This window comes from Scyliorhinus torazame, chromosome 5 (assembly GCF_047496885.1).
Source record: "Scyliorhinus torazame isolate Kashiwa2021f chromosome 5, sScyTor2.1, whole genome shotgun sequence".
Lineage (NCBI taxonomy): Eukaryota > Metazoa > Chordata > Chondrichthyes > Carcharhiniformes > Scyliorhinidae > Scyliorhinus > Scyliorhinus torazame.
In genome coordinates, this window is record NC_092711.1 from 168,946,074 (window position 1) to 168,974,033 (window position 27,960).

Below are 27,960 nucleotides of genomic sequence, written 5' to 3' on the forward strand. Positions count from 1 at the left end.
TCTATGTCCTATGTTTTGTTTTTCATGTATGGAACGATTTGTATGGACTGTACGCAGAACAATACTTGTCCCTGTACCTCAGTGCACGTAACAATAAAACAAATCAATCAAATCATCAATCAATCCTCTCGGGATAGGTTCCACTGGGGAGGTAGTAACCTGTGGGTTGGAGGGTTTGAGTGAGAGTTTGAGTGTTGTGGATCATTGATGTTTGAGCCCTCATTGGGTCTGAGGATGAGGCTGAGGGGAGAGATAGGCACCCTGCTCCAAATGGGATTATATAGTGACTTCCTGAATGCCCTCCTTGTTGAAGCAGGGTCTCCCGTGGGGAGGCAGTGTTTTGATGCCAATGAGGCTACGCAGCTCTGCCCCGAGTATCCTTTTTGTGACGGTGCACGGTGCAATGTTCTTTCATTGGGCTGATGTTGAATCTTGATATTGTAGTGTGAATAAAGAACATTAGACTTTGTTTCATAAACATAGTTATTTATTACTAACACTACACTAATGAATTACTAAAATGTCTAAGATTAATACAGTTGAAAATAATGGTCTTGACGAATTTTCCTCTCCTTGTGGGTGGAATCTCCTTGGTGGAGGACGACGTGAATCTTCTTGTGTGCGCTGCCCTCGGATGTGGTGAGAGAGGAGTGAGGTTGGGTGTGTAGTGAGTCCTGGCACAGTGTGACTATCCTTGCTTGCCTGACTCCTGTGTACGAGGGGGTACAGGGCCGGGCCAGGTCTTGTACTGTGGTCACTTTCCTGTTGCCCCCTTTTGCTTGGGAGGTTCCTTCTTGGCCGGGGTGTCCTGAGAAGCTGAGTGAGGTTTCGAATGAGGCTTGTGGTGAGGGGCGTACGTCAGGGGACCGTGTGCTCAGGGCTGTATCTTGGTCCCTGTTATCCTGAGATCCTCTGCTTTTGGTAGTACTTTTTTAAATCCTGTTATTGTTAGTCTCTTGGAAGCTGCATCAATTAGAATTTCAACCAATTGTATGAATATTTGCTGGTCTTCTCTGTGTAATTGTGTTGAATGATGATTGTTCTGTGGGTCTGAGTGTCCTTGTTGATTTTTTCCTGAAATTTATGTCTGTTATTTTGGGGTAAAAAAAAAAATTGTTGACTGGTTCCTGCAAAGGTATAGACAGGTCTTGTACCCGAGAAGGGGACATAAGGATGTGTTATTGATGCCTCTGGTGTGACTGGAGCTGGGGGAGATGTGTTCTGACACCCACCTGAACCTGGCACGGTGATCTTATCCTGGATTCTGGTGGGCGATGCGAGCACTCGCTACGTGAGAAGGTGCGCACCGTTTCACCATGTTTTCATGGCTTTTTCTTCTTCTCCCTTGTTCTCCAGGATATCCATTGGTACACACGGATGCACCAAGCTTAATGATTATACTGATCCATCTGTATTGTCGTCCTCCTGTCCTCTCCTGTACTTCTGTATTGCTGAGACATTTCTGCTGTGCTGTACCAATCCTGAGCTTTTGTTGGATATTTGTTAAAAGGGAAAAACATCAATAAAAATATAAATTAAAAAACCTGCAAATGGCAGAAACATTGGCTCTTGTTCCTCCCAGACCGACTCACTCTCTGTGTCTTCCCCCATCGTAGAAGTCTCACTGCTGGAAAGACGGATCTCCCGTAACAGTGAACCTCCCTCTGAAGGAACTTTCCATTAGACTTTGGATTCTGGACACATGGAAAACCATGACTTGTATTTTATTATGGTCATTCCCGGAACCCTCTTCCTTTTTCCATATCCCCCGTTTATTGTACGAATGCAAAAGTGGGTGGGTTTTGGGAAACCCCTCTCGCCCCCGTGTGTGTAAAAATAAACCAACCTCTTTATTTCATCTTACCTTTTTCTGTGCAAGTTATTCAGAGAATTGAAACATACTCCGATTTTGGGCCTGTCTGGAGAATCTGGCGTTTTACGTGGGAAAAATGGGCGAGGTCCCAGCACCGATCCTCTGACCGGTGCGGGGCTCGCAGCCGCGCCACGTAAAACGCACGGCCTCCACAAAATGAATTGCCGGGTCCGTGGCCGCACATGCGCATGGCGACAACCTGCAGCAGTCGCGCTGTACAACATGTCGGCTACGCGCGGACCTGATCTGCCAGATAGTGCCTCCCTGGACCTCCCCTCGCTGAAGCCCCCCCCCCCCGCCCCGCCCCGGCCAGCAGCAAGGCTCCCCCCCCCCCCCCCCCCACCTCCTGCTGACTGTGGAGCTGCTGGACACAGTGCGCAGCCACCACGCAGGTTGTCGCACGGCTGGGCCCACACGTCAACTGCGTGGTCGGGCACTCGACCCATCGGGGGCGGAGCATCAGGGGAGGGCCTTCAGCTAACATCCTGAGGCCGTCCCAATGGCATGCGGCTACTCCTCGATGTTGCCGTTTTGGAGGGGGCGGAGCATCCAAAAACCGCCGCCACCCCCGATTCAGTCGGAAAAAGGAATTCTCTGCCTGATCGCTGATTACAAAATCGCTGTCGGCAAGCAGAGAATCCCAGCCCCTGTCTCTTTAATCAGTGAGAGATCCTGGGCCAAATTCTCCAATTCCGAGGCTAAGTGCGGAGGATCTGTGGCATTTTACATGGAAACAATCGGTGCAGCCCCCTCACCGATGCTGCGACCGGTGAGGGGTTGGCAGCCACGCCACAAAAAGCTCCCGGCCTCCACGAAATACATAGCCGGGTCTGTGGCCCCCCCCTGGCCATACCATCACCAGAACAGAGATCCTGTCCCTTTAATCAGAGCGAGACCCTGTTGCTGGAACAGAACAGAGATCCTGTCCCTTTAATCAGAGAGAGACCCAGTCCCTGGAACAGATCAGAGATCCTGTCCCTTTAATCAGAGAGACCCTGTCCCTGGAACAGAACAGAGATCCTGTCCCTTTAGAGATCCTGTCCCTGGAACATAGACCGATCTCCCTGCTAAATGTTGGCTAAAATCTTGGCCTCGAGAATAGAGGATTGTGTCCCGGGGTGATAGGGGAGGACGAGACAGGTTTGTGAAGGGAAGACATCTGGCGGTCCACATCAGGAGGCTAGTGATCATGATACCTCCAGAGGGACGAGAGGTAGAGGTGGTGGTCGCAATGGATGCAGAGAAAACCTTTGATCGAGTGGAGTGGGACTATTTGTCGGAGGTCCTGGGGCGGTTTGGATTTGGGCAGGTTTTGTGGACTCGGTCTGGTTGTTATACTAGGCAGCGGTGGCATTTTACGGACGAACCGGTGAGTTCAGATTATTTCAGGCTGCACTGGGGGAGTAGGCGGGGGTGCCCACTCTCCTGCTGCTGTTTGTCCTGGCAAAAGAACCGTTGGCGATGGACTGAGAGTGTCAGGGGATAGTGGACATTATAAAAGAGACCATTGTTTTAGCCAGACAAATAAATGTGACAAGCTGATGGAGCAAAGGGTGTCAATGTGTTAGGAATAGTAAGGCGAAAAGGTAACTGATAGGAGTAGTCTATAGGCCACCAAATAGTAACAGGATGGTAGGGCAGGCAATAAGCAAAGAAATAACGGATGCATGTAGAAATGGTACAGCGGTTATCATGGGACATTTTAATCTGCATATCGATTGGTTTAACCAGGTTGGTAAAGGCAGCCTTGAGGAGGAGTTTATAGAATGTGCCCGGGATAATTTCCTGGAACAGTATGTAATGGAACCTACAAGGGAACAAGCGGTCCTAGATCTGGTCCTGTGTAATGAGGCAGGATTGATTAATGATCTCATAGTTCGGGATCCTCTTGGAAGGAGAGACCACAATATGGTGGAATTTAAAATACAGTTGGAGAATGACAAGGTAAAATCAAACACTAGTGTTTTGTGCTTAAACAAAGGCGATTACAATGGGATGAGAGAAGAACTAGCTAAGGTAGACTGGGAGCAAAGACTTCATGGTGAAGCAGTTGAGGAACAGTGGAGAACCTTCCGAGCGATCTTTCACAGTGTTCAGAAAAGGTTCATACCGACAAAAAAGAAAGACGGTAGAAAGGGGAAAAATCGACCGTGGATGTCTAAGGAGGTGAGGGAGAGTATCAAATTGAAGGAAAAAACATACAAAGTGGCAAAAATTAGTGGGAGACTAGAGGACTGGGAAGTCTTTAGGGGAAAACAGAAAGCTACTAAAAAAGCCATAAAGAAGAGTAAGGTAGACTATGAAAGTAAACTGGCTCAGAACATAAAAGCAGATAGTAAAAGCTTCTACAAATGTATAAGACAAAAAAGAGTGGCTAAGGTAAATATTGGTCCTTTGGGAGATTTAATAATAGACGGGGAAATGGCTGAGGAGCTGAACAGGTTTTTTGGGTCAGTCTTCACAGTGGAGGACACAAATAACATGCCAGTGACTGATGGAAATAAGCATATGATAGGTGAGGACCTTGAGATGATTGTAATCACTAAGGAGGCAGTATTGGGCAAGCTAATGGGGCTAAAGGTAGACAAGTCTCCTGGCCCTGATGGGATGCATCCCAGAGTGTTAAAAGAGATGGCTAGGGAAATTGTAAACGCACTAGTGATAATTTATCAAAATTCACTAGACTCTGGGGTGGTCCCAGAGGATTGGAAAGTAGCAAACGTGACACCACTGTTTAAAAAAGGAGGTCGTCAGAAAGCGGGTAATTATAGGCCGGTAAGCTTAACTTCGGTTGTAGGGAAAATGCTGGAATCTATCATTAAGGAGGAAATAGCGGGGCACCTGGAGGGAAATTGTCCCATTGGGCAGACGCAGCATGGGTTCACAAAGGGTAGGTCGTGTCTGACTAATTTGGTAGAATTTTTTGAAGCCGTTACCAGTGCAGTACATAACAGGGAGCCAATGGATGTGGTATATCTGGATTTCCAGAAAGCTTTTGACAAGGTGCCACACAAAGGGTTGCTGCATAAACTAAAGATGCATGGCATTGAGGGTAAAGTGGTAGCATGGGTAGAGGATTAGTTAACTAACAGAAAGCAGAGAGTGGGGATAAATGGGTGTTTCTCTGGTTGGCAACCTGTAACTAGTGGGGTCCCTCAAGGATCAGTGTTGGGCCCGCAGTTGTTCACAATTTACATCGACAATTTGGAGTTGGGGATCAAGTGCAATGTGTCAAAGTTTGCAGATGACACGAAGATGAGTGGTAAAGCAAAAAGTGCAGAGGATACCGGAAGTCTGCAGAAGGATTTGGATAGGTTAGGTGAATGGGCTAGGGTCTGGCAGATGGAATTCAATGTTGCCAAGTGTGAGGCTATCCATTTTGGAAGGAATAACAGCAGAATGGATTATTATTTAAACGGTAAGATGTTAAAACATGCTGCTGTGCAGAGGGACCTGGGTGTGCTGGTGCATGAGTCGCAAAAAGTTGGTGTGCAGGTGCAACAGGTGATTAAGAAGGCTAATTGAGTTTTGTCTTTCATTGCTAGAGGGATGGAGTTCAAGACTAGTGAGGTTATGCTGCAATTGTAAAGGTTGTTGGTTAGGCCGCATCTGGAGTATTGTGTTCAGTTTTGGTCTCCTTACCTGAGAAAGGACATATTGGCACTGTAGGGAGTGCAGAGGAGATTCACTAGGTTGATCCCAGAGTTGAGGGGATTAGATTATGACGAGAGGTTGAGTAGACTGGGACTGTACTCATTGGAGTTTAGAAGGATGCGGGGGGATCTTATTGAGACATATAAAATTATGAAGGGAATAGATAGGATAGATGCGGGCAGGTTGTTTCCACTGGTCGGGGAAAGCAGAACTAGGGGGCATAGCCTCAAAATAAGGGGAGGTAGATTTAGGATGGAGTGTAGGAGGAACTTCTTCACCCAAAGGGTTGTGAATCTCTGGAATTCCTTGCCCAGTGAAGCAGTTGAGGCTCCTTCTTTAAACGTTTTTAAGAAAAAGATAAGATGCCTTTCTAAAGAATAAAGGGATTTGGGGATATGGTGTACGGGCCGGAGAGTGGAGCTGAGTCCAAGGATCAGCCATGATCTCATTGAATGGCGGAGCAGGCTCGAGGGGCCAGATGGCCTACTCCTGGTCCTAATTCTGATGTTACAGAGAGAGATCTGGGCCAAACTTTCCAGAGTCTCCACCCTCCCTGGATTCACTTCCTTTCCCTTCAGTTGCTGTAAGTGACCAATTGAAGGTCAGAATGAGAAAAGAAATGGAAAGGGGGAGAAAAGAAAGTGTTTTACTCCCAGATGTTGGAGACAGGAGGAAGTTTCAGTCGGTGTGAAGCTCAATCTCAATTCGCATAAAGCCCGCGCTGAATGGATGGAGGACGAGAGTCCTTCCGGTCCTAACGATTCCCATTGGTCGATACCTCAGCATGACGGTCAGGGAGTGGGTTTTCCCTCGCACATGCGCAGCCTCTCCTCTCTCTTGCACATGCGCAGTCCCGGGCCGGGGGAGGGAAAATCACCGAGAGGCTTCTCGCTCTGGCAGGAGCTGTCAGACAGTTGCATGGAAACCTTGTCTCGAGGAGGGGGAACAATGAGTGGGGCGGAGCTGCTGTGTCTGTGCGCCGATCATGCGCACTGGAACCCTGAGACGTCACCGTGCATTCCTATGCATGCACCGGCAGGTTGTTGACCAATGGGAAGAGTTGGTGAACCGGAAGGACTCTCTTCCACCATCCAATCAGCTCCCCCGTTGTCTGAATGCGGAAGCTGGACAATGAGCAAAACTGGGGCCTCACACAGACTGAAACCTCCCTCCTTTCTCAAACATCTGTGAGTAAAACACCTTATTTTCTCCCCCTTTCCATTTATTTTCTCATTCTGGAGGGAAAGGATGTGAATCGAGGGAGGGTGCAGACGCTGGAAAGCTTGGCCCAGGTCTCTCTCTCTTAAACACATTGACATCCTTTGCTCCCTCAGCTTGACACATTTATTTGTCTGGCTAAAAGGATGATCTCTTTCCCAATGTTCACAATTAAAGGGCTGCTTTCCCCAGGAGATGGCTGACATTTAAGGGGACAGTAAATTAATATCGGACAGAGATATGTCTTGTGTTGTTATATGGTACAGATTAGATATATTATTTATGGTTCTGTTATAAAGTACATTTATTATTATTTCCAGTTGTGTAATATTGTGCTGTAGCTATGTTATATATTTCCAGTCATCTCTTCCCTCAAGAGAGTTATTAGTCTCTGGATTTCTCTTGAAAATAAAATGAAAATGAATGAAATGAAAATCGCTTATTGTCACAAGTAGGCTTCAAATGAAGTTTCTGTGAAAAGCCCCTTGTCGCCACATTCCAGCGCCTGTTCGGGGAGGCTGGTACGGGAATCGAACCGTGCTGCTGGCCTGCCTTGGTCTGCTTTAAAAGCCAGCGATTTAGCCCAGTGTGCTAAACCAGCCCCTTCCACAGGGACCAGTGGGGTGTGGGGGTCATTGAATATATTCACGGATGAGGTGGACAGATTTTTAATAAATTGTTATTTTTTTAAATCATTTTTTAAACAATGAGTGCAACAGTGTAACAGAAAAAATGGTGGAAAATGGGCACAAAGCGGAACAAGAGATATTGCCAACATAAATCCAAGCAACACATTGCAGAATTAATTTGGAGCAGGATATTTGAGCGACCAGAGCCTCGAGATGAAATGCCAGATCAATTGAACAACCAGTTAACAGGTTAAAATGGTGAGTGGGGAAAGAGGGTAAGAGTTTCTAAAAACAGAGGATAACAATTCAGTTTGTAAAATATGACAAAACAGACTAACCGGATATACAAATGAAAGTGAATAACACAAAATGAATGACAGAGAACTCCAAGAATGCAGATGGCCATTCACCCCTCAAGTCTGCCGTGAGTCTTGGAAAGAACAGTTCACTGAAGCCCACTCCGCATCCTATTCTCTTAACCCGGTGCATTGATCATGGTCAAGCCACCTAACCTGAACATCTTGGACACTAAGGGGCAATTTAGTGTGTCCAATCCACTTTAGCACAGTGGAACCCCCTTCAGCAATGGCAGCACTCAGTTCTGCCATGATTAACACTTGGATAATAGAAGAAAGACAATGGATAATAAGCACACGGCACATCTACCATAACTGGGATGAGATAATCCGAGTCCCTGGAACACTCGAGGAGAAGAAGACATTCAATCAGCGCTCACAGAATAACAACTCCCTTCAACAGGATAAAAGATAACAAATTCAGACAACAAATCCATGATAGGGAAAGAGTTCAGATTAGAGCCTGAGCTGCAAATCAGCGCTCCAATCCTTGCCCTTCAAGGATTTAGCGAAGACCAAGGCAGTATTAGGATTATTGAAAGACTTGATGGAGTTGTCGGATACAATTTTCAGGGTCAGAGGATAAAGTGACATAATTCACTGTAAGGTGAGATGGGAGCCAGGTCTCACCTCACCGTACCCGTCTCCAGGACCCTCTGGTGATCTTTCAAGTTGTGGAAGGGAATGATTACAGGCCTGGGATGAAAACTATCCCTCGGCCTCAAAGACAGGATCCGATGCCCTTTCTAATTTGAAACGCTAAGGCTTCACATCCTGCTTGAGAAAACGTGGCAGCCTGTCCTCGAAGAACCTAACGGGGGCCTTACCCTCCACACCTTCTGGCAGGCCGACGACTCGGATGTTCTTTCTCTGACCCTCGGTTCTCCAAGTTCTCCAGGAGTCCACCACACCACTCAGCCAGTTTTCCAAGGATTGAATTCTTGCCTCCGCCGAGGCTCAACGTTCAGGATTCTCTCCTCCGGATCATCAAGTCTCTTCATGGTGTTTTACAGCTCGGCCTCATGAGCTCACAGATATTGAGTCAGCTCACTCTGCCTCTAACACGGATAATGTCGCTGACATAGACCGACCAATGATCCCACAGAATAGACGAGCAGGCTCGATAGGCCGAATGGCCAACTGCAGCTCCTATTTGTAATGGTCTCTGTTTCCAGGAAAGGAAGCAGTTAGCAGGGATCTGCCAATCAGTCTGAATCAGCATCTTCTGGAGAATTGGGAGGGTGAATATTAGATACAGCAGAGTGAGAATGGAGGGAGAGTGGGATGGAGATTTACAGCGTTTGGGGAATGAGTGGAAAGAATGTTCTCTAGGAACTAGAATTGTCTGTTCTGAATTTCTATCCTGTACTGACAATGATGTATTTTGTAAATTGTTTTTACAGGATATTAGAGGAGGAGGAATTACAGACAGAAATCTCAAACGTCACGTCTCAATCTGACTGAGTCTCTCAATTCCTTGGAACTGGATATCACCGGACTTTGAATCTAGAAGGAGAAATTTTTGTCTGTTCTGTCAGCTTTAAAACATTTTAAACATCAGTGTGACTGGAAAAGCACCGAGACACACACACCCGAGTGAGAGTGTTCCAGAGCACTGACTGTGGAAAGAGCTTTAACCAGTTACACAGCCTGAAAAAACATCACTCCATTCACAGCGGACAGAGACCGTACACGTGTTCTGTGTGTGGACGAGGCTTCAACTGATCGTCAAACCTGGAGAGACACGAGGAGACCCAAAATATGGAGAAACCGTGGAAATGTGGGGGCTGTGGAAAGGGATTCAGAGTCCCATCTCAGCTGGCCGTTCATCGATGCAGTCACACTGGAGAGAGGCCATTCACCTGCTCTGTGTGTGGGAAGGGATTCACTCAATTATACACCCTGCAGACACACCAGCGAGTTCACACTGGGGAGAGGCCGTTCACCTGCTCTGTGTGTGGGAAGGGATTCACTGTGTTATGCACCCTGCAGACACACCAGCGTGTTCATACTGGGGAGAGGCCATTCATCTGCTCTCAGTGTGAGAAGGGATTCACTAATTTATCCATCCTGCGAAGTCACCAGCGAGTTCACACTGGGGAGAGGCCGTTCAGCTGCTCTCAGTGTGAGAAGGAATTTGCTCAATTATCTAACCTGCGGAAACATCAGCGGGTTCACACTGGGGCAAGGCCGTTCACCTGCTCTCAGTGTGGGAAAGGATTCACTCAGTTATCCAACCTGCGGAAACAGCAGCGAGTTCACACTGGGGAGAGGCCGTTCAGCTGCTCTCAGTGTGAGAAGGAATTCGCTCAGTTATCCAACCTGCGGACACATCAGCGAGTTCACACTGGGGAGAGGCCGTTCAGCTGCTCTCAGTGTGAGAAGGAATTCACTCAGTTATCCGGCCTGCAGTCACACCAGCGAGTTCACACTGAGTAGAGGACCTTCACCTGCTCCCAGTCTGGGAAGGGAATCCATGATTCATGGCGCCTGCTGAGACACCAAGTTCACAAGTGATTACAAGGGGTTGGATTTTGCTGTTATTGTTTCTGCTTCAATTACATCCAGGACGGCATTTTGTTCATTCTGACAGTTCATCAATGGGGAGGGTCGGAGGGTTTTGTTCTGCTGGTCTGATGGTAAATGAGCAATACTGTACACAGTGCTCCAGATGTGGTCTCGCCAATGTCCTGTATAATTGACATTCTTACAGACTTCTTACTGTGCTCACCCCAGTCCAACACCAGCATCTCCACATCACTGTATAATTGAAGCATAACCTCCCTACTTTTGTATTCAATTCCCCTCACAATAAACAATGACATTCTACTAGCTTTCCTTGCTGGACCTGTATACTCGCCATTTGTGATTCATGCTCTTGGACACCCAGATCCCTCTGAGTCTCAGAACCATGTGGGCTCTCCTGTGTTTCTAACAGACCCACATATTCAACCAATACATCACATATCTCTGCCTTCCTAGCTTCAGCTGGCATCTCTAATTTCATTCACCTGCCAATTCACCAGCTTGCCGTTTTGAAACCCTTTTCAAGAAACCAAAGACAGGCCGTCCACCTGAAAAAAACTCTCAGCAGCCTCCAGAGCCGTCCTTATACCACTACAAACCTGGTGTGTCTTTTTAATTTATACTGTAACCCAATCATCGCCGTCTGCCATTCCAAAGATCAGGGACCTGAGCCCCCAAGTTATATTGCAACCCCCGGCCTGGTGTGTGGCCAGTTCTAGCCCCGGAGGACTTCCGGTGGTGGCGATGGAGGAGTAAGTCGCACATTTGGTGGCTCCCGCTCTGGTCGGACTTTTGGACCTTTTCCCCCTATTTTTTAACGGAGTTGAATTGTAGAATGGATGTTTGTGGCAATTCTCTACTGAATTCCCATTTCGGTGCATGGAGAAAAGGACTAGAAGTGTTCGTAAGGGCAGAAACAAAAAGACAGAAAAGACTTGGGCTGTAGTTGCAACAGGAGACAACATGGCGGAGAGGCGAACCTCTGGCTTGTCGACCCAGCAGTCTATGGAGCAGCTGATGCAAGTCATTCAGGAGGGCTTTGCGACACAGAAACGGGACTGCTTGGACCCAATAAAAGCATCGATTGAGTGGTTGGAGCTCAGATTGGACGCCCAGGATCGGGCGATCCAGAAGGTGGAGAAGGCGCTGGCTGAGCAGGAGGAGCATCAGACTGCGGTGGAGCTGGAGGTGGGGATGCTGAGGGACCAGCATAAGAAGCTTCTAGAGAAGGTGGAGGACCTAGAGAATAGAACCTAAGAATTCTCGGGCTCCCGGAGGGGTCTGAAGGAACGGCGCTGGGACATACGTCGCAGGCATGTTTGAGAAGCTGCTGGGGGATGGGGCATTCTCCCGGCCCTTGGAGGTGGATAGGGCTCACAGAGCACTCGCGAGGAAGCCGCGGATGGGAGGCCTCCTGAGGGCTATGGTGGTGAGATTCCACAGGTTCTCGGATAAGGAGTATATTCTGCAGTGAGCCAAGCAGACACGGAGCTGTAAATGGGACAATAGCATCCTGCGGGTTTACCAAGACCTGAGCGTGGAGGTGGCCAGGAGGAGGGCAGGCTTCAATCAGATCAGGACGATCCTTTTCAAGAAAAAGGTGAAGTTTGGACTGTTATACCCAGCCCGTCTCTGGGTCACGCATGAGGATCAACACTTTTACTTCGAGTCGCCTGAGGACACGTTGGACTTTGCAAGAAAGAAAGGGCTGGCGAAGGACTGAGAACTTTTGAACTTGGCTGCAATGTTCATGTTTTTGTTTCTCAGTTTTGTTCCTCTGTTTTTGTAAAAAGTTTCTCGTTCTGCGTTTTATGGAAGATGGGTTTGAGGTGCCGTTTGCACTGATTTGGAACCAGAAGTAGAGCTGAGTGAGTTAAGGTTTTCATTTGCACTGTTGGGGGATGGAGGTGTGCTCGTTTTGATCTTGGTGTTTTTTCTGTTGGGCAATTGTGTGGGGATTGTTTGATGTTGGAGTTTGTTTGTATGAGTGGGGGGGCGGGGGGGGGGGGGTGAAGGAGAGAGAACAATAGGTGGAAGACTATCTGCCGCCGGGGATGGGGGCCGCCAAGCTAGCTGGGTGAGCTAGCTCTCGGAAGTGCAGTGGGGGGTGTGCATATGTTTGGTTTGGGAAAGGGGTTGGGTTACAGGGTGTTGTTGCTGGGGGGGGGGGTGAATGTTCTGCTGACAAGGGAGGGACTTGGGCTGAGGGACAGAGAGGAGGTCGGGGGCTGCCTGTGGGCGGACCGGTGGAGGCGCGGAACACGGGCTGGAGGTGGGCCTAAAAATGGGGGTGGCTGAGCAGCGGAGGGTGGGGGGGGGGGGGGCAATGAGCCCCCCAACTAGGCTGATCACCTGGAATGTTCGAGAGTTAAATGGACCGGTTAAAAGGGCACGTGTGCTCGCACAACTTAGGAGATTGAAGGTGGACGTGATAATGTTGCAGGAGACGCACCTTAAGATAACGGACCAGGTTAGATTGGGGAATGGCTGGGTCAGCCAGGTGTTTCACTCGGGACTAGATTGAAAGACGAGAGGAGTCACGATCCTGATCAATAAACAGGTGGTGTTTGAGGCGGGTAGAACAGTCTCGGACGTGGGAGGTCGGTACATTATGGTCAGTGGGAAACTGGAGGGGGTGCAGGTGGTATTAGTAAATGTATATGCGCCAAATTGGGACAATGTGGAGTTTATTAGGAGGATGCGGGGAAAGATACCGGACCTGGACTCGCACAGGTTGGTCATGGGAGGAGACTTCAATACAGTTATGGACCCTGGCTTAGACCGGTCAAGCTCAAAAACGGGCAGGGTTCCAGCAATGGCAAAGGAACTAAGAGGGTTCATCGAGCTGATGGGTGGGGTGGATCCATGGATATTTAGGCAACCGAGGGTGAAGGAGTTCTCCTTCTCTCACGTGCATAAAGTGTATTCCCGGATTGATTTCTTTATTTTGAGCAGGGTCTTTCTGACTGGGGTAGTGGACACGGGGTATTCGGCGATTACAATCTCAGACCATGCACCGTACTGGGATGACCTGCAGGTTAGCAAAGACAGTAACCAGCGCCCGCACTGGAGGCGGGACTTTTGGCAGATGAAGGGGTGAGCGAGTGGCTGAGGAAATGCATTCAGAACTACCTGCAGGTCAATGACACGGGGGAAACTTCGGCAGCAGTGGTTTGGGAAGCACTGAAGGCGGTGGTAAGGGGGGAGCCGATCTCGATCCGGGCTCATGGGGAGAAGGTTGACAGGGCAGAGACGGACAGACTGGTAAAGGAGATACTACAGATCGATAGGAGGTATGCGGAGACCCCCAGAGGCAGGGCTATTAAGGGAACGACGGAGGTTGCAGGCGGGGTTTAGTTTGCTGACCACAGGTGGAGCAGCTGAGAAAGGTGAGGGGGGCGATTTATGAAGATGGGGAGAAGGCCAGTAGAATGCTCGCACAGCGGCTTAGGAAGAGGGAGGCAGCTAGGGAGTTAGGGAAAGTAAAGGACTGAGATAGGAACCTGGTTGGTGATTCGGTAGGGGTGAATAAGGTGTTCAGAGATTTTTACAGCAGGCTGTACAGGTCGGAAACCCCTGCGGGGCCGGAGGGGATGAGGCACTTCTTGGAGGGGCTGAATTTCCCAATGGTGGACGTGGAGCGGGTAGAAGGGCTGGGGGCCCCAATTGGGCTGGAAGAGATAGTGGACGACTTGAAGGCCATGCAGGCGGGTAAGGCCCCGGGTCCGGACGAGTACCCAGTAAAGTTCTATAAAAAGTTCTCGGGGATATTGGGGCCAGTGTTGTTGAGGATGTTCAATGAGGCAAGGGAGAGAGGGGTGCTCCGCCCGACGATGTCACAGGCAATGATTTAGCTGATTCTTAAGCGGGACAAGAACCCGGAGTTGTGTGGGTCCTACAGGCTGATCTCCCTGCTGAATGTGGATGCCAAGTTGCTGGCCAAAATCTTGTTCTCCAGGATTGAGGATTGTGTTCCGGACGTTATTGGGGAGGACCAGAAGGGGTTTGTTAAGGATAGGCAGTTGATGGCCAATGTAAGAAGGCTGTTAAATGTGATCATGATGTCCCTGGAAGGTAGGGAGGTTGAGGTAGTGATCGCAATGGATGCAGAAAAGGCTTTTGATGGGGGAGAATGGGATTATCTGTGGGAGGTACTGGGACAGTTTGGATTTGGGCGGGGCTTTATTGACTGGGTCAGGTTACTGTATCAGGCTCCTGTGGCAAGTGTGTGGACGAACAGACAATTTCGGACTATTTTGGACTGCACCGGGGGACGAGACAGGGATGCCCCCTCTCCCCACTGCTGTTTTTGCTGGCTATAGAGCCGCTGGCAATTGCTCTGAGAGCTTCAAGGAGCTGGACTGGTTGGGGGTGGGGTGGAGCACAGGGTTTCGCTCTATGCGGATGATCTGCTTCTGAACGTTTCGGACCCAGTAGAGGGGATGGAGGAAATCATGAAGATTTTTGGGGAATTCGGCCGGTTTTCGGGGTATAAGCTAAACATGGATAAGAGTGAGATGTTTGTGGTTCAGGCGAGGGGAAAGGAGGGGTGACTGGGGAGCTGCCGATCAGGTCGGTAGGGAGTCGTTTTAGGTACCTGGCATCCAAGTGGCACGGGAATGGGACCGGCTGCATAACTTGAATCTGGCCCGGCTAAATGAAGGACGATTTTCGGAGATGGGACGCGCTCCCGTTGTCTCTGGCTGGGAGGGTGCAATAAGTGAAAATGATGGTCCTCCCGAGGTTCCTATTTGTATTTCAATGTCTCCCCATTTTTATTCCGCGTTCCTTTTTTAAGTGGGTCAACACGGTGATCACGGGCTTCGTCTGGGCGGGCAAGACCCCATGGCTAAGGAAGGTAACGCTCAAGCGGACCCGGGGAGAGGGCGGGCTGGCGCTGCCAAATTTGAGCAATTATTACTGGGCAGCTAACATAGCCATGATCAGGAAGTGGGTGGTGGGGGAGGGGTCGGCGTGGGTGCGTAAGGAGGCGACTTCTTGTAAGGGCACCAGTCTGGGGGCGTTGGTAACTGCGTCTCTGCCATTCCCGCTGGCACGGTACTCTTCCAGTCCAGTGGTGGTGGCGGCCCTGAGAGTTTGGGGCCAGTGGACGTGGCATGTGGGAGCAATGGGAGCATCGGTCTGGGCCCCAATTTGTGCTAACCACCGGTTTGCCCCGGGGAGTATGGATGGGGTGTTCCGGGTATGGCGGAGAGCGGGGATTGAGAGGATGGGGGATGTGTTCATAGAGGGAAGTTTCCCGAGTATGAGGGTGCTGGAGGAAAAGTTTGGGCTGGCGAGGGGAAACAAATTCAGGTATCTGCAGGTGTGGGACTTCCTTCGTAAACAGGTGTCAACCTACCCGCTCCTACCACTGAGGGGGATTCAGGACAGGGTAATTTCCAGGGTGGGTAGGGGAGGGGAGCGTCTCAGACATCTATAAGGAGCTTATGGGGTCGGAGGAGACGCAGACCGACGAGCTGAAGCGTAAGTGGGAGGAGGAGCTGGGAGGTGAGATAGAGGATGGTTTATGGGCAGACGCGTTTAGAGTCAACACATCTGCAACATGTGCCAGGCTCAGCCTGATACAATTTAAGGTTGTGCACCGGGCTCACATGACAGTGGCCTGGATGATCAGATTCTTTTAGGTGGAGGACAGGTGCACCATGTCCACATGTTTTAGACATGTCCAAAGCTTCGGGAATTCTGGCAGGGGTTTGTGTACATCATGTTCACGGTGTTAAAAACAAGGGTGGCGCTAGGTCCAGAGGTGGTGATTCTCGGGGTGGCGGAAGTTCCGGGAATCCAGGAGGAGAGAGAGGCGGATGTTCTGACTTTTGCTTCCCTGGTAGCCCGGAGACGGATACTTTTGGCATGGGGGGACCCAGAGCCCCCAAAGTTGGAGACCTGGTTATCGGACGTGGCTAGCTTTCTCTGTATGGAGAAAATTTAGTTTGCCTTGAGAGGTTCACTGTTCGGGTTCACCCGGAGGTGGCAACCGTTCGTCGACTTCCTTGCGGAAAATTAATTGTCAGCAGACGGGGGTGGGGGCGAGAGTAGGTTAGGTTAGAGTCGGGGGTCAATAAGGGTGAGACCTGTACCAAAGGTAAACGGTTTTTGCACGATGTTTATGGTTTCATGTATCTTTTCTATTTTGTTGTTGTTTCTACATGCGCACGAACAGACTCAAAAACAGCTTCTTCCCCACTGTCACCAGACTCCTAAATGACCCTCTTATGGACTGACCTCATTAACACTACACCCTGTATGCTTCATCCGATGCCAGTGCTTATGTAGTTACATTGTATATGTTGTGTTGCCCTATTATGTATTTTCTTTTCTTCCCTTTTCTTCCCATGTATTTAATGATCTGTTGAGCTGCTCGCAGAAAAATACTTTTCACTGTACCTCGGTACACGTGACAATAAACAAATCCAATCCAATCCAAAATACCTCAATAAAATGTTTATTAAAAAATAAAATTAGGGCTGGACCGTTCAAGAGAGATGTTAGGAAGAACTTCTTCACTCAAAGAGTTGTAGAAGTTTGGAACTCTCTCCCACAAACTGCAGTTGAAGTTAGATCAGTTGTTTATTTTAAATGAGATAGATAGATTTTTGTAAATCAAAGAGGTTAAGGGATATGGGCCAAATGCAGGTATATGGAGTTAGGTCACAGATAAGCCATGATTTCATTGAATAGCGGGACAGGCTCCAGGGGCTGAATGGCCTGCTCCAGTTCCTATGTTCCGAAAAGTTGTAAATCTCCATCCCACACACTCTCCCTCCATTCTCACTCTGCTGTTTTTAATATCAACCTCCCAATTTTCCTGAAGGTGCTGATTCAGGCTGTTTGACAGATCCATGCTCACTGCTTTATAATAATAATCTTTATTGTCACAAGTAGGCTTACATTAACATTGCAGTGAAGTTACTGTGAAAAACCCCGCGACGCCACATTCCGTCGCCTGTTCATGTACACAGAGGGAAAATTCAGAATGTCCAAATCACTGAGGGACTGGTTTAGCACAGGGCTAAAAAGCTGGCTTGTAAAACAACAAGGCCAGCAGTGCGGGTTCAATTCCCGTACCAGCCTCTCCGAACAGGTGTTGGAATGTGGCGACTAGGGGCTTTTCACAGTAACTTCATTTGAAGCCGACTTGTGACAATAAGTGATTTTCATTTCATTTTTCATTTCACCGAACAGCAAGTCTTTGGAGACTTGTGGGAGGAAACCGGAGCACCCAGAGGAAACCAACGCAGACACTGGGAGAATGTGCAGACTCTGCACAGACAGTGACCCAAGCCGGATCAAACCTGGGACCCTGGTGCTGTGAAGCAACAGTGCTAATCACTGTGCTATCATGCGTTTCAACACAGAATAAATAGGAGCTACATTCGGCCCATCAAGCCTGCTCAACCATTCGATGAGATAGTTGGCCCCTCTACCTCAGCACCATTTTCCCCGTGTTGTAACTCTACAGGAGACCAAGGAATCTGCAACCTCAGATTCCCTCAGGCCTCACCCGAGTACAATCTACCTGGATGAGGCGGGCACAGCTACACCCTTAACCCAGGGGCCTTTGTGACAAAAACACTTCGGCCCAAGTGTGGGTTGGGACAGGAGACCCTTCAGGTGACCACTGGGCCAAGCACATCGGAACCACCCAGGGGTTCGGTCCTAAAGCCTGGTCCCACTGTCTGTGCGGTGTCTGCACGTTCTCCCCTTGTCAAGCTGAGGGAGCTGCACGTTCTCCCCGTGTCAAGCTGAGGGAGCAAAAGATGTCAATGTCTTTCAGAGAGAGAGAGAAAGTCCTGGGCCAAGCTTTCCAGAGTCTGCACCCTCCCTGGATTCACTTCCTTTCCCTTCAGTTGCTGCAAGTGACCAATTGAAGGTCAGAATGAGAAAAGAAATGGAAAGGGGAGAAAATAAAGTGTTTTACTCCCAGATGTTGGAGACATGAGGATGTTTCAGTCTGTGTGAAGCTCAAACTTCGTTCACACAAAGCCGGAGCTCTGATTGGCCGGGGGACCAGCGTCCTTCCGGTCCTCCAATTCTTCCCATTGGTCCATTCGTCACCAGTAAGGTCAGGGGTGGGCGCTCCGCCGCACATGCGCAGCTTCCCCGCACATGCGCAGCCCCGGGCCGGGGGGGAGGGGAAGGTCACTGACTGGGTTGTCCTCCCGTCAGACCCGCAGCACCGACCGGCGACACCAACACCGAGCAGTGAGTCCCGAGGCTCTCGGAAGCTTGACCAGGCTGCACGGAAAGAGCTGAAGCGGCTCCCTGTCGGAAGGGAAGCCGCGCACCTCCCGCCCGACACCCGCAAATGTCAATATTTTTATTACTTTTGTTTTCATCATTTTTCAAACAATGAAAGCAGCAGAAAAACTGGCGGGAAATGGGCCCAGAGAACAAGAGATATTGCCGCAGAAATACAACCAGACATTGAGAATTCATTCAGAACAGGATATCTGAGGGAGCACAGCCTCCAGGTGAAATGTCAGCAATTCAACAACCAGTCAACATGTTCACACAGTGAGTGGGGAAAGAGGGTTAGATTCTATAAAAACAGGAGGATAACAATGCAGCTCACACACCCCAAAGTATTAGAATCAAAGAACAAAGAGAAGGACAGCACAGGAACAGGCCCTCCAAGCCCATGCTGCCCGTCTAAACTAAAATCTTCTACACTTCCGGGGTCCATATCCCTCTATTCCCATCCTATTCATGTATTTGTCAAGATGCCCCTTAAACGTCACTCGTACCTGCTTCCACCACCTCCTCCGGCAGCGAGTTCCAGGCACCCACTACCCTCTGTGTAAAAAAAACTTGCCTCGTACATCGCCTTTAAACCTTGCCCCTCGCACCTTAAACCTATGCTTCTTCGTAATTGACGCCTTTACCCTGGGAAAAAGTCTCTGACTATCCACTCTGTCTATGCCCCGCAATTTTGTAGACCTCTTTCAGTTCGCCCTTCAACCTCCGTCGTTCCAGTGAGAACAAACCAAGTTTATTCAACCTCTCCTCATAGCTAATGCCCTCCATACCAGGCAATATCCTGGTAAATCTCTTCTGCACCTTCTCTGAAGCCTCCACATCCTCTGGTAGTGTGGCGACCAGAATTGAACACTGTACTCGAAGTGTGGCCTAACTAAGGTTCTATACAGCTGCAACATGACTTGCCAATTTTTATACTCAATGCCCCGGCCAATGAAGGCAAGCATTCCGTATGCTTCTTGACTACCTTCTCCACCTGTGTTACCCCTTTCAGTGATCTGTGGACCTGTACACCTAGATCTCTCTGACTGTCAATATTCTTGAGGGTTCTACTATTAATTGTATATTCTCTACTTGCATTAGACCTTCCAAAATGCATTACCTCACATTTGTCCGGATTCAACTCCATCTGCCATCTCTCCGCCCAAGTCTCCAAATGATCTAAATACTGCTATATCTTCTGACAGTCCTCATCGCTATCCGCAATTCCACCAACCTTTGTGTTGTCCGCAAACGTACTAATCAGACCAGTTACATTTTCTTCCAAATCATTTATATGTACTTCAAACAGCAAAGGTCCCAGCACTGATCCCTGTGAAACACCACCAGTTGGGAAACTGACTGACAACATAGTCACATTGAAATGGATAAATTGAATTCGCTCATGGGAAGCCCAGGAGAAGCAAGCCAATAAAATTGAAACATCTGAATTTGAGGTTGGGATCTCATACGTTACTGCATGGGGAGGGGACATTTTTAAAAATAAGGCAGGATCTGTACAAAGTTAACTGGGAGCAGCCACTTGTAGAAAAATCTACATCAGGGCAGTGGGATTCATTCAAAAGGGACGTGGCGGCACGGTAGCACAGTGGTTCGCACTATTGCTTCACAGTTCCAGGGTCCCAGGTTTGATTCCCGGCTTGGATCACTGTCTGTGCGGAGTCTGCATGTTCTCTCCGTGTCATCGTGGGTTTCCTCTGGGTGCTCATGTTTCCTCCCACAGTCCAAAGATGTGCAGGTTAGGTGGATTGGCCATGCAAAATTGCCCTTAGTATCCAAAAAGGTTAGGTGGGGTTACGGGGATAGGGTGGAGTTGTGGGCCTCAGTGGGGTGCTCTTTCCAAAGGCTGGAGCAGATTTGATGGGCCAAATGGCCGCCTCCTACACTGTAAATTCTATGATTATGTTCGCATGATAGTAAAGAGTGGGAGCAATACGTCCAGGGAACCCTGGATGTAAGGGATATCTAGGGTTGGATAAAGAATTAAAGGTGAGTCTTATCACAGATACCGAGGGCTCAAAGCGGATGTTCTAGAGGAACATAGAAAGTGCAATGGATTACTTAAGAAAGGAATTAGGAGAGCAAAGAGGGAGCATGGAAAAGCACTGTCGGATAAAATAAAGGAAAATCCAACAATGTTTTATTGGTATATTTGGGGCAGGAGGTTGACCAGGGTAAGAGTACGGACCAATGTGGCAATGTGTGCATGGAACTGGAAAATATAGGTGAGTTTTAAATGAGTACTTTGCATCTGTGTTCACTACGGAGAAGGATGATATAGGTATAGAAATCAGGAAGGCACATTGTGATTTGCTTGAACAACTTAACATTGAGAGGGAGAAGGTATGAACAGTTTCACCAGGTCTGAAAGTGGATAACTACCCAGAGCCAGATGAGATGTATCCCAGGCTGCTGTGGAAGGCAAGGAAGGAGATTGCAGAGGCTCTGACAATTTTCAAATCTTCTCTGGCCACCGGAGAGGTGCCTGAGGACTGGAAGACAGCTAATGTGGTGCCATTATTCAAGAAGGCAAGTAGGGACAAACCAGGAAATTACAAGCCAGTGAGTCTAACTTCACTGCCAGGGAAACTACTGGAAAACATTCTGAGGGACAGAATTAATCTCCACTTGGAGAGGCAGGGATTAAATGAGGGAGAATTTTTTGAGGGAGTGACTAGGTTGTAGATGTAGGTAGTGCGGTTGATGTAGTCTACATGGACTTTAGTAAGGCTTTTGACAAACTCCCTCATGGGAGACTGATGCAGAAGGTTAAAGCCCAGGGGATTCAGGGCACTTTGGCAAACTGGATCCAAAACTATCTTAGTGGTAGGAGGCAGAGGGTGATGTTTGAAGGTTGTTTTTGTTCCTAGAAGCCTGTATCCAGTGGTGTTCTGCAGGGAACAGTGCTGGGTCACTTGTTGTTTGTTTGTAGTACACGTTAATGATTTGGATGTGAATGTAGGAGGTATGATTAGGAAGTTCATAGCTGACACAAAAATTGGTGGTGTGGTAAATGGTGAGGAACAAGGCCTTAGATTACAGGACAATATAGATGGGCAGAAGAGGGGGCAGCAGGGTGGTGCAGTGGTGGAAACTATCCCAGACAAATTCCAGAAATTCACTCCCTTTCTGACAGGTGCTTGTCTGCCTCTCCCAATCTAGTGCCAGTTGTAATCCCTCATTAATACTACTCTGCCTTTGCGACACACTTGCTTAATTTCTGCCTTTATACAATCTAGCGCCTCAGAACTGCAACCAGGGGAGTCGATACATAACACCCATTACAGTTTTAGATTGTTTTCTTCCTCAGTTCCACTCCTATGGTCTCCACTGGCTTTCCCCTCACTGTTTCCTCCCTCACCATTGAGGTGATAGTATTTCTGATCAGTAAGGCTGATCCACCCCCTCTGCCATATTCTCTGTCCCCCCTGTAAACTTTATAACCGGTATATTTAGTTCCCAGTCCTGACCATCCTGCAGCCAAGTCTCTGTAATAGCGACGACATTATAATCTTCAACTTGCATTGGCGCCTGCAGCTCGTCTAGTTTATTCCTTACACTCCGTGTATTTGTCTATGGAACTCTTAATCGGGCTGTTCCCCCTGACCGCTCCCTCAGCACTGCTTCTTTGTTATTTGCTTCTTTGTTATTTGCTTCTTTGTTATTTGCTTGTTTGTTATTTGCTTGTTTGTTACTTTTCACTTTTGCTTTAACCAGTATACTACTTGTAGTTTTGTCATTAGCTGCAGTTCCTGACGTTAGGTTCCTGACTACCTCCCTATTTATCCTTTCCACGTGGACACTGGTTCCAGATCGGTTCAGGTGGAGACCGTCCCAATGGTACAGATCCCCCCTGTCCCAAAACTGATGCCAGTGCCCCATGGAATGGAACCCCTCGTTCCCGCACCACTCCTTTAGCCACGTGTTTACTTCCCTAATTTTCTCATCCCTATGCTAATTTGCACGTGGCTCGGGGAATAATCCAGAGATTATAACCCTTGAGGACCTGTTCTTTAATTTTGTTCCTGATATTCCCAAACAGGTCCTCTTTCCGAGTCTTGCTGATGTTGTTTGTCCCAATGTGGATCCCAACAACTGGATCCTCCCCTCCCTCTCCAATATCCTTTCAAGCCGGTTAGAGATGCCCCTCACCCTGGCACCGGGCAGGCAACACACCATGTGGGACTCTCGGTCCTGCTTCCAAAGGTTGTTATCAGTTCCCCTAATTATAGAATCCCCGACAACTACCACTTCCTCCCCCCCGCTTGAATGGCCTCCTGTACCAGGGTGCAGTGGTCAGCTAGCTCATCCTTCCTACAGTCACTGCTCCGATACCCTGCCCCTCCGAGTCCGCTCCCTGGAGACTCGGCTGCGAATCCCTGGGATGAGGTTCTTATACTCACAGCTCCAATACTAAATCCCCGGGGTCAGGTTTTTATACTCACAGTTCCGGAACTCTGTCCTTCCGAGTCCGCTCCCTGAAGACTCGGACGTAAATCCCCAAGATAAGGTTTTATACTCTTAGTTCAGATACTCCGCACCTCCGAGTCCGTTCCCTGGAGACTAGGCCGCGAATCCCGAGGTAAGGTTGTCATAATTACTGCTCCAATACTCCATCCCTCCCTAGAGACTAGGTATGGGGAAGAGGTATTGGAGACGAGGTATTGGGGAATGAGAGAGGAAAGAATGTGATACAGAAACTAGAATTGTTTGTTCTGAATTTCTATCCTATACTGAGTTGACTTTGTAAACCCCTTTTACAGGATATTACAAGAGGAGGAATTACAGATAGAAATCTCAAACGTCACGTCTCGATCTGAAAGAGCCACTTGATTCGTTGCGATCTGAATATCATCGGACTTTGATTCCAGAATAATTAATGTTTACCCAATTTCCCGCCATCAAAACATTTAAACATCAGTGTGACTGGAAAAGCACCGAGACACACACACCCGAGTGAGAGTGTTCCAGAGCACTGGCTGTGGAAAGAGCTTTAACCAGTTACACAGCCTGAAGAAACATCACACATTCACATCAGGGACAGACCGTACACGTGTTCTGTGTGGACGAGGCTTCAACTGATTATCCAACCTGGAGAGACCCAAAACATGGAGAAACCGTGGAAATGTGGAGACTGTGGGAAGGGATTCAGAGTCCCATCTGCACTGGAAACTCATCGACGCAGTCACACTGGGGAGAGGCCCTTCACCTGCTCTGTGTGTGGGAAGGGATTCAGTATGTTATCCCACCTGCAGTCACATCAGAGAGTTCACACTGGGGAAAGGCCCTTCACCTGCTCTCAGTGTGGGAAGGGATTCAGTCAGTTATCCAGCCTGCGGATACACCGCCAAGTTCACACTGGGGAGAAGCCATTCACCTGCACTCAGTGTGGGAAGGGATTCCCTCAAATCTCCAGCCTGATGTCACACCAGCAACTTCACACTGGGGAGAAGCTGCTCATCTGCTTACAGTGTGGGAAGAGATTTAGACATTTATCCAGTCTGAAGTTCCACCAGCGAGTTCACACTGGGGAGAGGCCGTTCACCTGCTCTCAGTGTGGAAAGGGATTCAGAGATCCATCCAACCTGCGGAGACACCAGCGAGTTCACACTGGGGAGAAGCCATTCACCTGCTCTCAGTGTGGGAAGGGATTCAGACATTTATCCAGCCTGAAGTCACACCAGCGAGTTCACACTGGGGAGAGGCCGTTCACCTGCTCTCAGTGTGGGAGGGGATTCAGAGATCCATCGAACCTGCGGGGACACCAGCGAGTTCACACTGGGGAGAAGCCATTCACTTGCTCTCAGTGTGAGAAAGGATTCAGTCAGTTGTCTGACCTGAAGACACACCAGCGGTTTCACGCTGGGGAGAAGCCGTTCACCTGCTCTCAGTGCGAGAAGGGATTCGGTGATTCATCCACCCTGTGGAACCACCAGCGAGTTCACACTGAGGAGAAACCATTCACCTGTTCTCCGTGTGGGAAAGGATTTTGTGATTCATCGTGCCTGCTGAGACAGCAACAAGTTCACAAGTGATTACAGGGATTGGATTCTGCTGTTATTGTTTCTGTTCTCAGTTACACCCAGGACTGCATTTTGTTCATTCTGACAGTTCATCAATGGGGAGGGTCGGAGGATTTCATTCTGCTGGACTGGCCGGTATCACAACATTTCCTCTCGTCGGCTGACGCTCTTTGAGCCTTGTTGCGACTACCTTGGTTCAAATTTCACAAGGATCACGGAGTGAAGCGGTGTTTCGAAGAGAGAAGATATTCAATTTGCATTTCTGTTTGGATCCCCCAAAACAATGCCACATTGCCATGAAGATGGGCCGTGATGGTTACATAGTTTTTTTTTTCGGTTAATTTATCTGGGTGTTGCTCACAGAAGAACACCATCAGGGTATGAGGGGCAAGTTGTCTGAGGTGGACTGGGAAACTGATGGGAGACATAGAATAGCCAATATTTAAGGAATGATTACATATTTACCAGGGACTCTCTCTCTATTGAGTTTTTAGTGGTATACAGAAGAAGGATCAGTGTGTACGTACAGACACGGTTGTTCTTTCTCTCGCATTATTCACAGTGGTGGTTGTGGTTTCCTGGTTTTCGTTCCCCACTGTTTATTTTTGTTCCGGCTGTTGCCCCGGCCCACCCTCCCTTTTTCTCTTTTCCTGCCCCCCCCCCCCCACCTTGTTCTCATGCTTCTTTTGTTGAGCGTGGTTGGGTTCCATGTCTCCTGCCCCCCTCTCATTCCCTATCCCAACCCCCCCTTCCTTACTGTGTCATGGCTGCCTTCTCCTGTTCTTTGTCTTCTGAGCAGTTGGCTACTAACAGGTCTCCGAACAGTCGGGTGAATGGCTCCCACGTTTTGTGGAAGCCCTCTTCCGACCTCGGATGGCAAACTTAATTTTTTACATTTGGAGAGATTCCGATAGGTCGGACAGCCAGTCTGCAGCTTTGGGTGGTGCTGCTGACCGCTAGCCGAGCAGGATTCTCCGGCGAGCGATTGGAGAGGCAAAGGAAAGGGCGACCGCCCTCCTCCCCAGGAATAGACCTGGCTGGTCTGATACCCCGAAGACTGCCACTCTCGGACATGGCTCCACCCTCATCCCCACCACTTTGGACATTGCCTCGAAGAAGGCTGTCCAATACCCAGCAAGTCTGGGGCAAGACCAGAACATGTGGCCGTGGTTGGCCGGACCTCCTTGGCACAGTTCACATCTATACTCCACCTCCGGGAAGAAGCTGCTCATTTGGGTTCTGGTTCAGTGGTCTCTGTGTAAAACCTTTAGCTGCATTTGGCTTAGTCTTGCGCATGTGGAGGTAGAGTTGACCCTGTGCAGTGCTTCGCTCCAGAGTCCCCCACCCTATTTCAAACCCCAAGTCCTCCTTCCACTTGTGCCCTGTCTCTTCCAGTTGGATGTTGGCCCGCCTTAGCAGTCGCATGTATATGTCACCACAGTTCCCTTTCCCTAGGCTGTCTGCGTCCAGCAGGTCCTCTAGCAGTGACTGTCGTGGTGGGCGTGGATACGTCCATGTTTCCCTTCATAGGAAGTTTTTCAGTTGGAGGTACCTAAGTTCATTACCACCTGTCAGCTGGAATCTTTCAGTCAGTTCTTCGAGCGTTGTTAGCCCGTTGTTGGTGTAAAAGTCCTTAACTGTCAGTGTCTCCCCGTCCTGTCTCCACCTTTTGAAGGAGGAGTCCATGGTCGCCAGCATGACCCTGTGGTTGTTGCAGATGGGGCTTTATCAAACATCTCAGTTAGCCTGAGTTCCGGAGGGTCTCTCAATGTTTGTGATTATGGGACTACTCATTGGGGTATGATTTTAACTGCGTCCAGTGGATTTTCCGTCTATTAGGCCACATTTGTCCAGTGACTATTACTTCATAGATTTCCTCCCATCGAACCCCCAGTCCCTTTTTACCTATCATGTTTTTGACCATTACCCTGTCCCCTGGCATGGGTAGTTTAGGGGTGTCCTCTCCAGTCAGTTTGGTCCAGTCACTATGCTGTTGCTGTGTGATTACCTGACCTTTCAGGACCAGCAGGCGGTCTACCAGATCTTTCATACATTGGAGCACAGTTCCTGTGTTTATCTCAAGTTCCACCCCTCCGGTTATCACCTTCTCCGGGAGCTCTCCCTGTCATTAACTCAAAAGGGGTTAATCCTGTTCCCCGGGCTGGGGTGGCTCTTTGTCACAACGATATTGCGGGCAAGGCCGGTACCCAATTATTCCCTTCCTTCAGCATGGCTTTTGCTGGGCTGTTTTTTAAGCTTCTGTTCATCCGCTCTCCCATTCCCGAACTCTGAGGATGGTCTGGGATGTAGAATCTCTGCTGGATTTCCAAAACTTTACAGGCCTCCTCCATGGCTTTTCCCGTGAAGTGGGTCCCTTGGTCAGAATCCAGTTGGAGGGGCACCCTCCCACCTTGGTATTATTTTGTTAGCCAATATCAAAGCCATGATGCTAGCGGTGGCGTCCTTATACAGGAATGCTTCCACCCACCGGTGAATTGACGTAGAACCAGCAGACAATATGTTTTACCCTGTATTCCAGGCAAGGGTCCAGGAAAATCTAGTTGCAGGTTTTCCCAGGGTCGTTTGGGCCGGGGCTGACTTTCCATTTTGATCGTGCAGGGACGGCCTGGTTCCACCAGGGTGCACTATATTCATCGTTGGCAGTATTTGGCCACATCACTGACCATGAAGTGTGTGATCAACCCCACATACTTCCTCGCTCCATCCAGATAAGGAAAGTGAGTTATATTCATAGACTCTATCTCACTGTATTTTCCACCAGAATCATTGACCTGCACGCCTTCTATTTGTTTATTCCATTCATGGGATGTGGGCATCGCTGGCTGGGCCGCTTTTGTTGCCCATCCCTAATTGCCCTTGAACTGAGGGGCTGCAGCTCAGAGTCAACCACATTGCTGTGGGTCTGAAGTCTCAAGTAGGCCAGACCAGGTCAGCATGGCAGATTTCCTTCTCTAAAGGTCATCAGTGAACCAGATGGGTTTTTACAACAATCGGCAAGGCTTTCATGGTCATCGACTTAAATTCCAGATTTGTTGTGACTTCAAATTTCACCATCTGCTGAACCTGAATTCCTATTGCATTACCCTGGGTCTCTGGATTACTAGTCTGGCTATTGTTTTCCTAGATGTGTCTTGTGAGAGATGAAGTCATTATAGCCGATAAGCATGAGTTGTTATCAAGTTATATTTTGTTTTCCGGAAGTCCTGTACTTTCCCACTAACTTGCAGACAAAACAGCCTGGCCCGCTGCAACTGTACTGTGTATAAATGTGGGTTATTGTAACTGCTCCTTCAGATATTTTGGTTCGCTGAAGCATTCCGCTGCGTGCTTGTAATAAAGATTTCCAAACTTCTTTAAAATAAATTGAGTACCCAATTCAT

At 48.8% G+C, this 27,960-nt stretch overlaps 2 protein-coding genes and 1 long non-coding RNA gene across 9 annotated transcripts in view; 1 reads left to right on the plus strand and 2 right to left on the minus strand.

Moving 5' to 3' along the window:
* LOC140418033 (uncharacterized) overlaps window positions 1-27,960 on the minus strand; it is an 83,037-nt gene that overhangs the window by 14,829 nt on the left and 40,248 nt on the right. The gene's annotated exons all lie outside the window — the stretch shown is intronic.
* On the minus strand, window positions 466-6,440 carry LOC140420566 (uncharacterized). The gene is made up of 2 exons (XR_011946449.1): window positions 6,306-6,440; window positions 466-1,486 (listed from the first exon to the last, which is right to left on the minus strand). It is a non-coding gene; the product is annotated as an uncharacterized lncRNA (long non-coding RNA).
* Window positions 6,407-27,943, plus strand: LOC140420562 (uncharacterized). 7 transcript variants are annotated; one of them, XM_072504563.1, is made up of 3 exons: window positions 6,407-6,714; window positions 9,134-12,124; window positions 23,300-27,943. In XM_072504563.1, the coding sequence occupies exon 3, from the start codon at window positions 23,645-23,647 to the stop codon at window positions 24,569-24,571; it is 927 nt and encodes a 308-aa protein (XP_072360664.1). In that variant the 5' UTR covers window positions 6,407-6,714; window positions 9,134-12,124; window positions 23,300-23,644; the 3' UTR covers window positions 24,572-27,943. The 7 variants fall into 7 exon arrangements, with proteins under 7 accessions (XP_072360664.1, XP_072360666.1, XP_072360659.1 ...); XM_072504565.1 differs by lacking the exon at window positions 9,134-12,124; XM_072504558.1 differs by lacking the exons at window positions 6,407-6,714; window positions 9,134-12,124 and adding an exon at window positions 18,414-23,118.

Bases quoted from the DNA above. Each gene is read 5' to 3' on its own strand.
- LOC140420562 (XM_072504563.1), top strand. From the start codon at position 23,645: ATGGAGAAACCGTGGAAATGTGGAGACTGTGGGAAGGGATTCAGAGTC.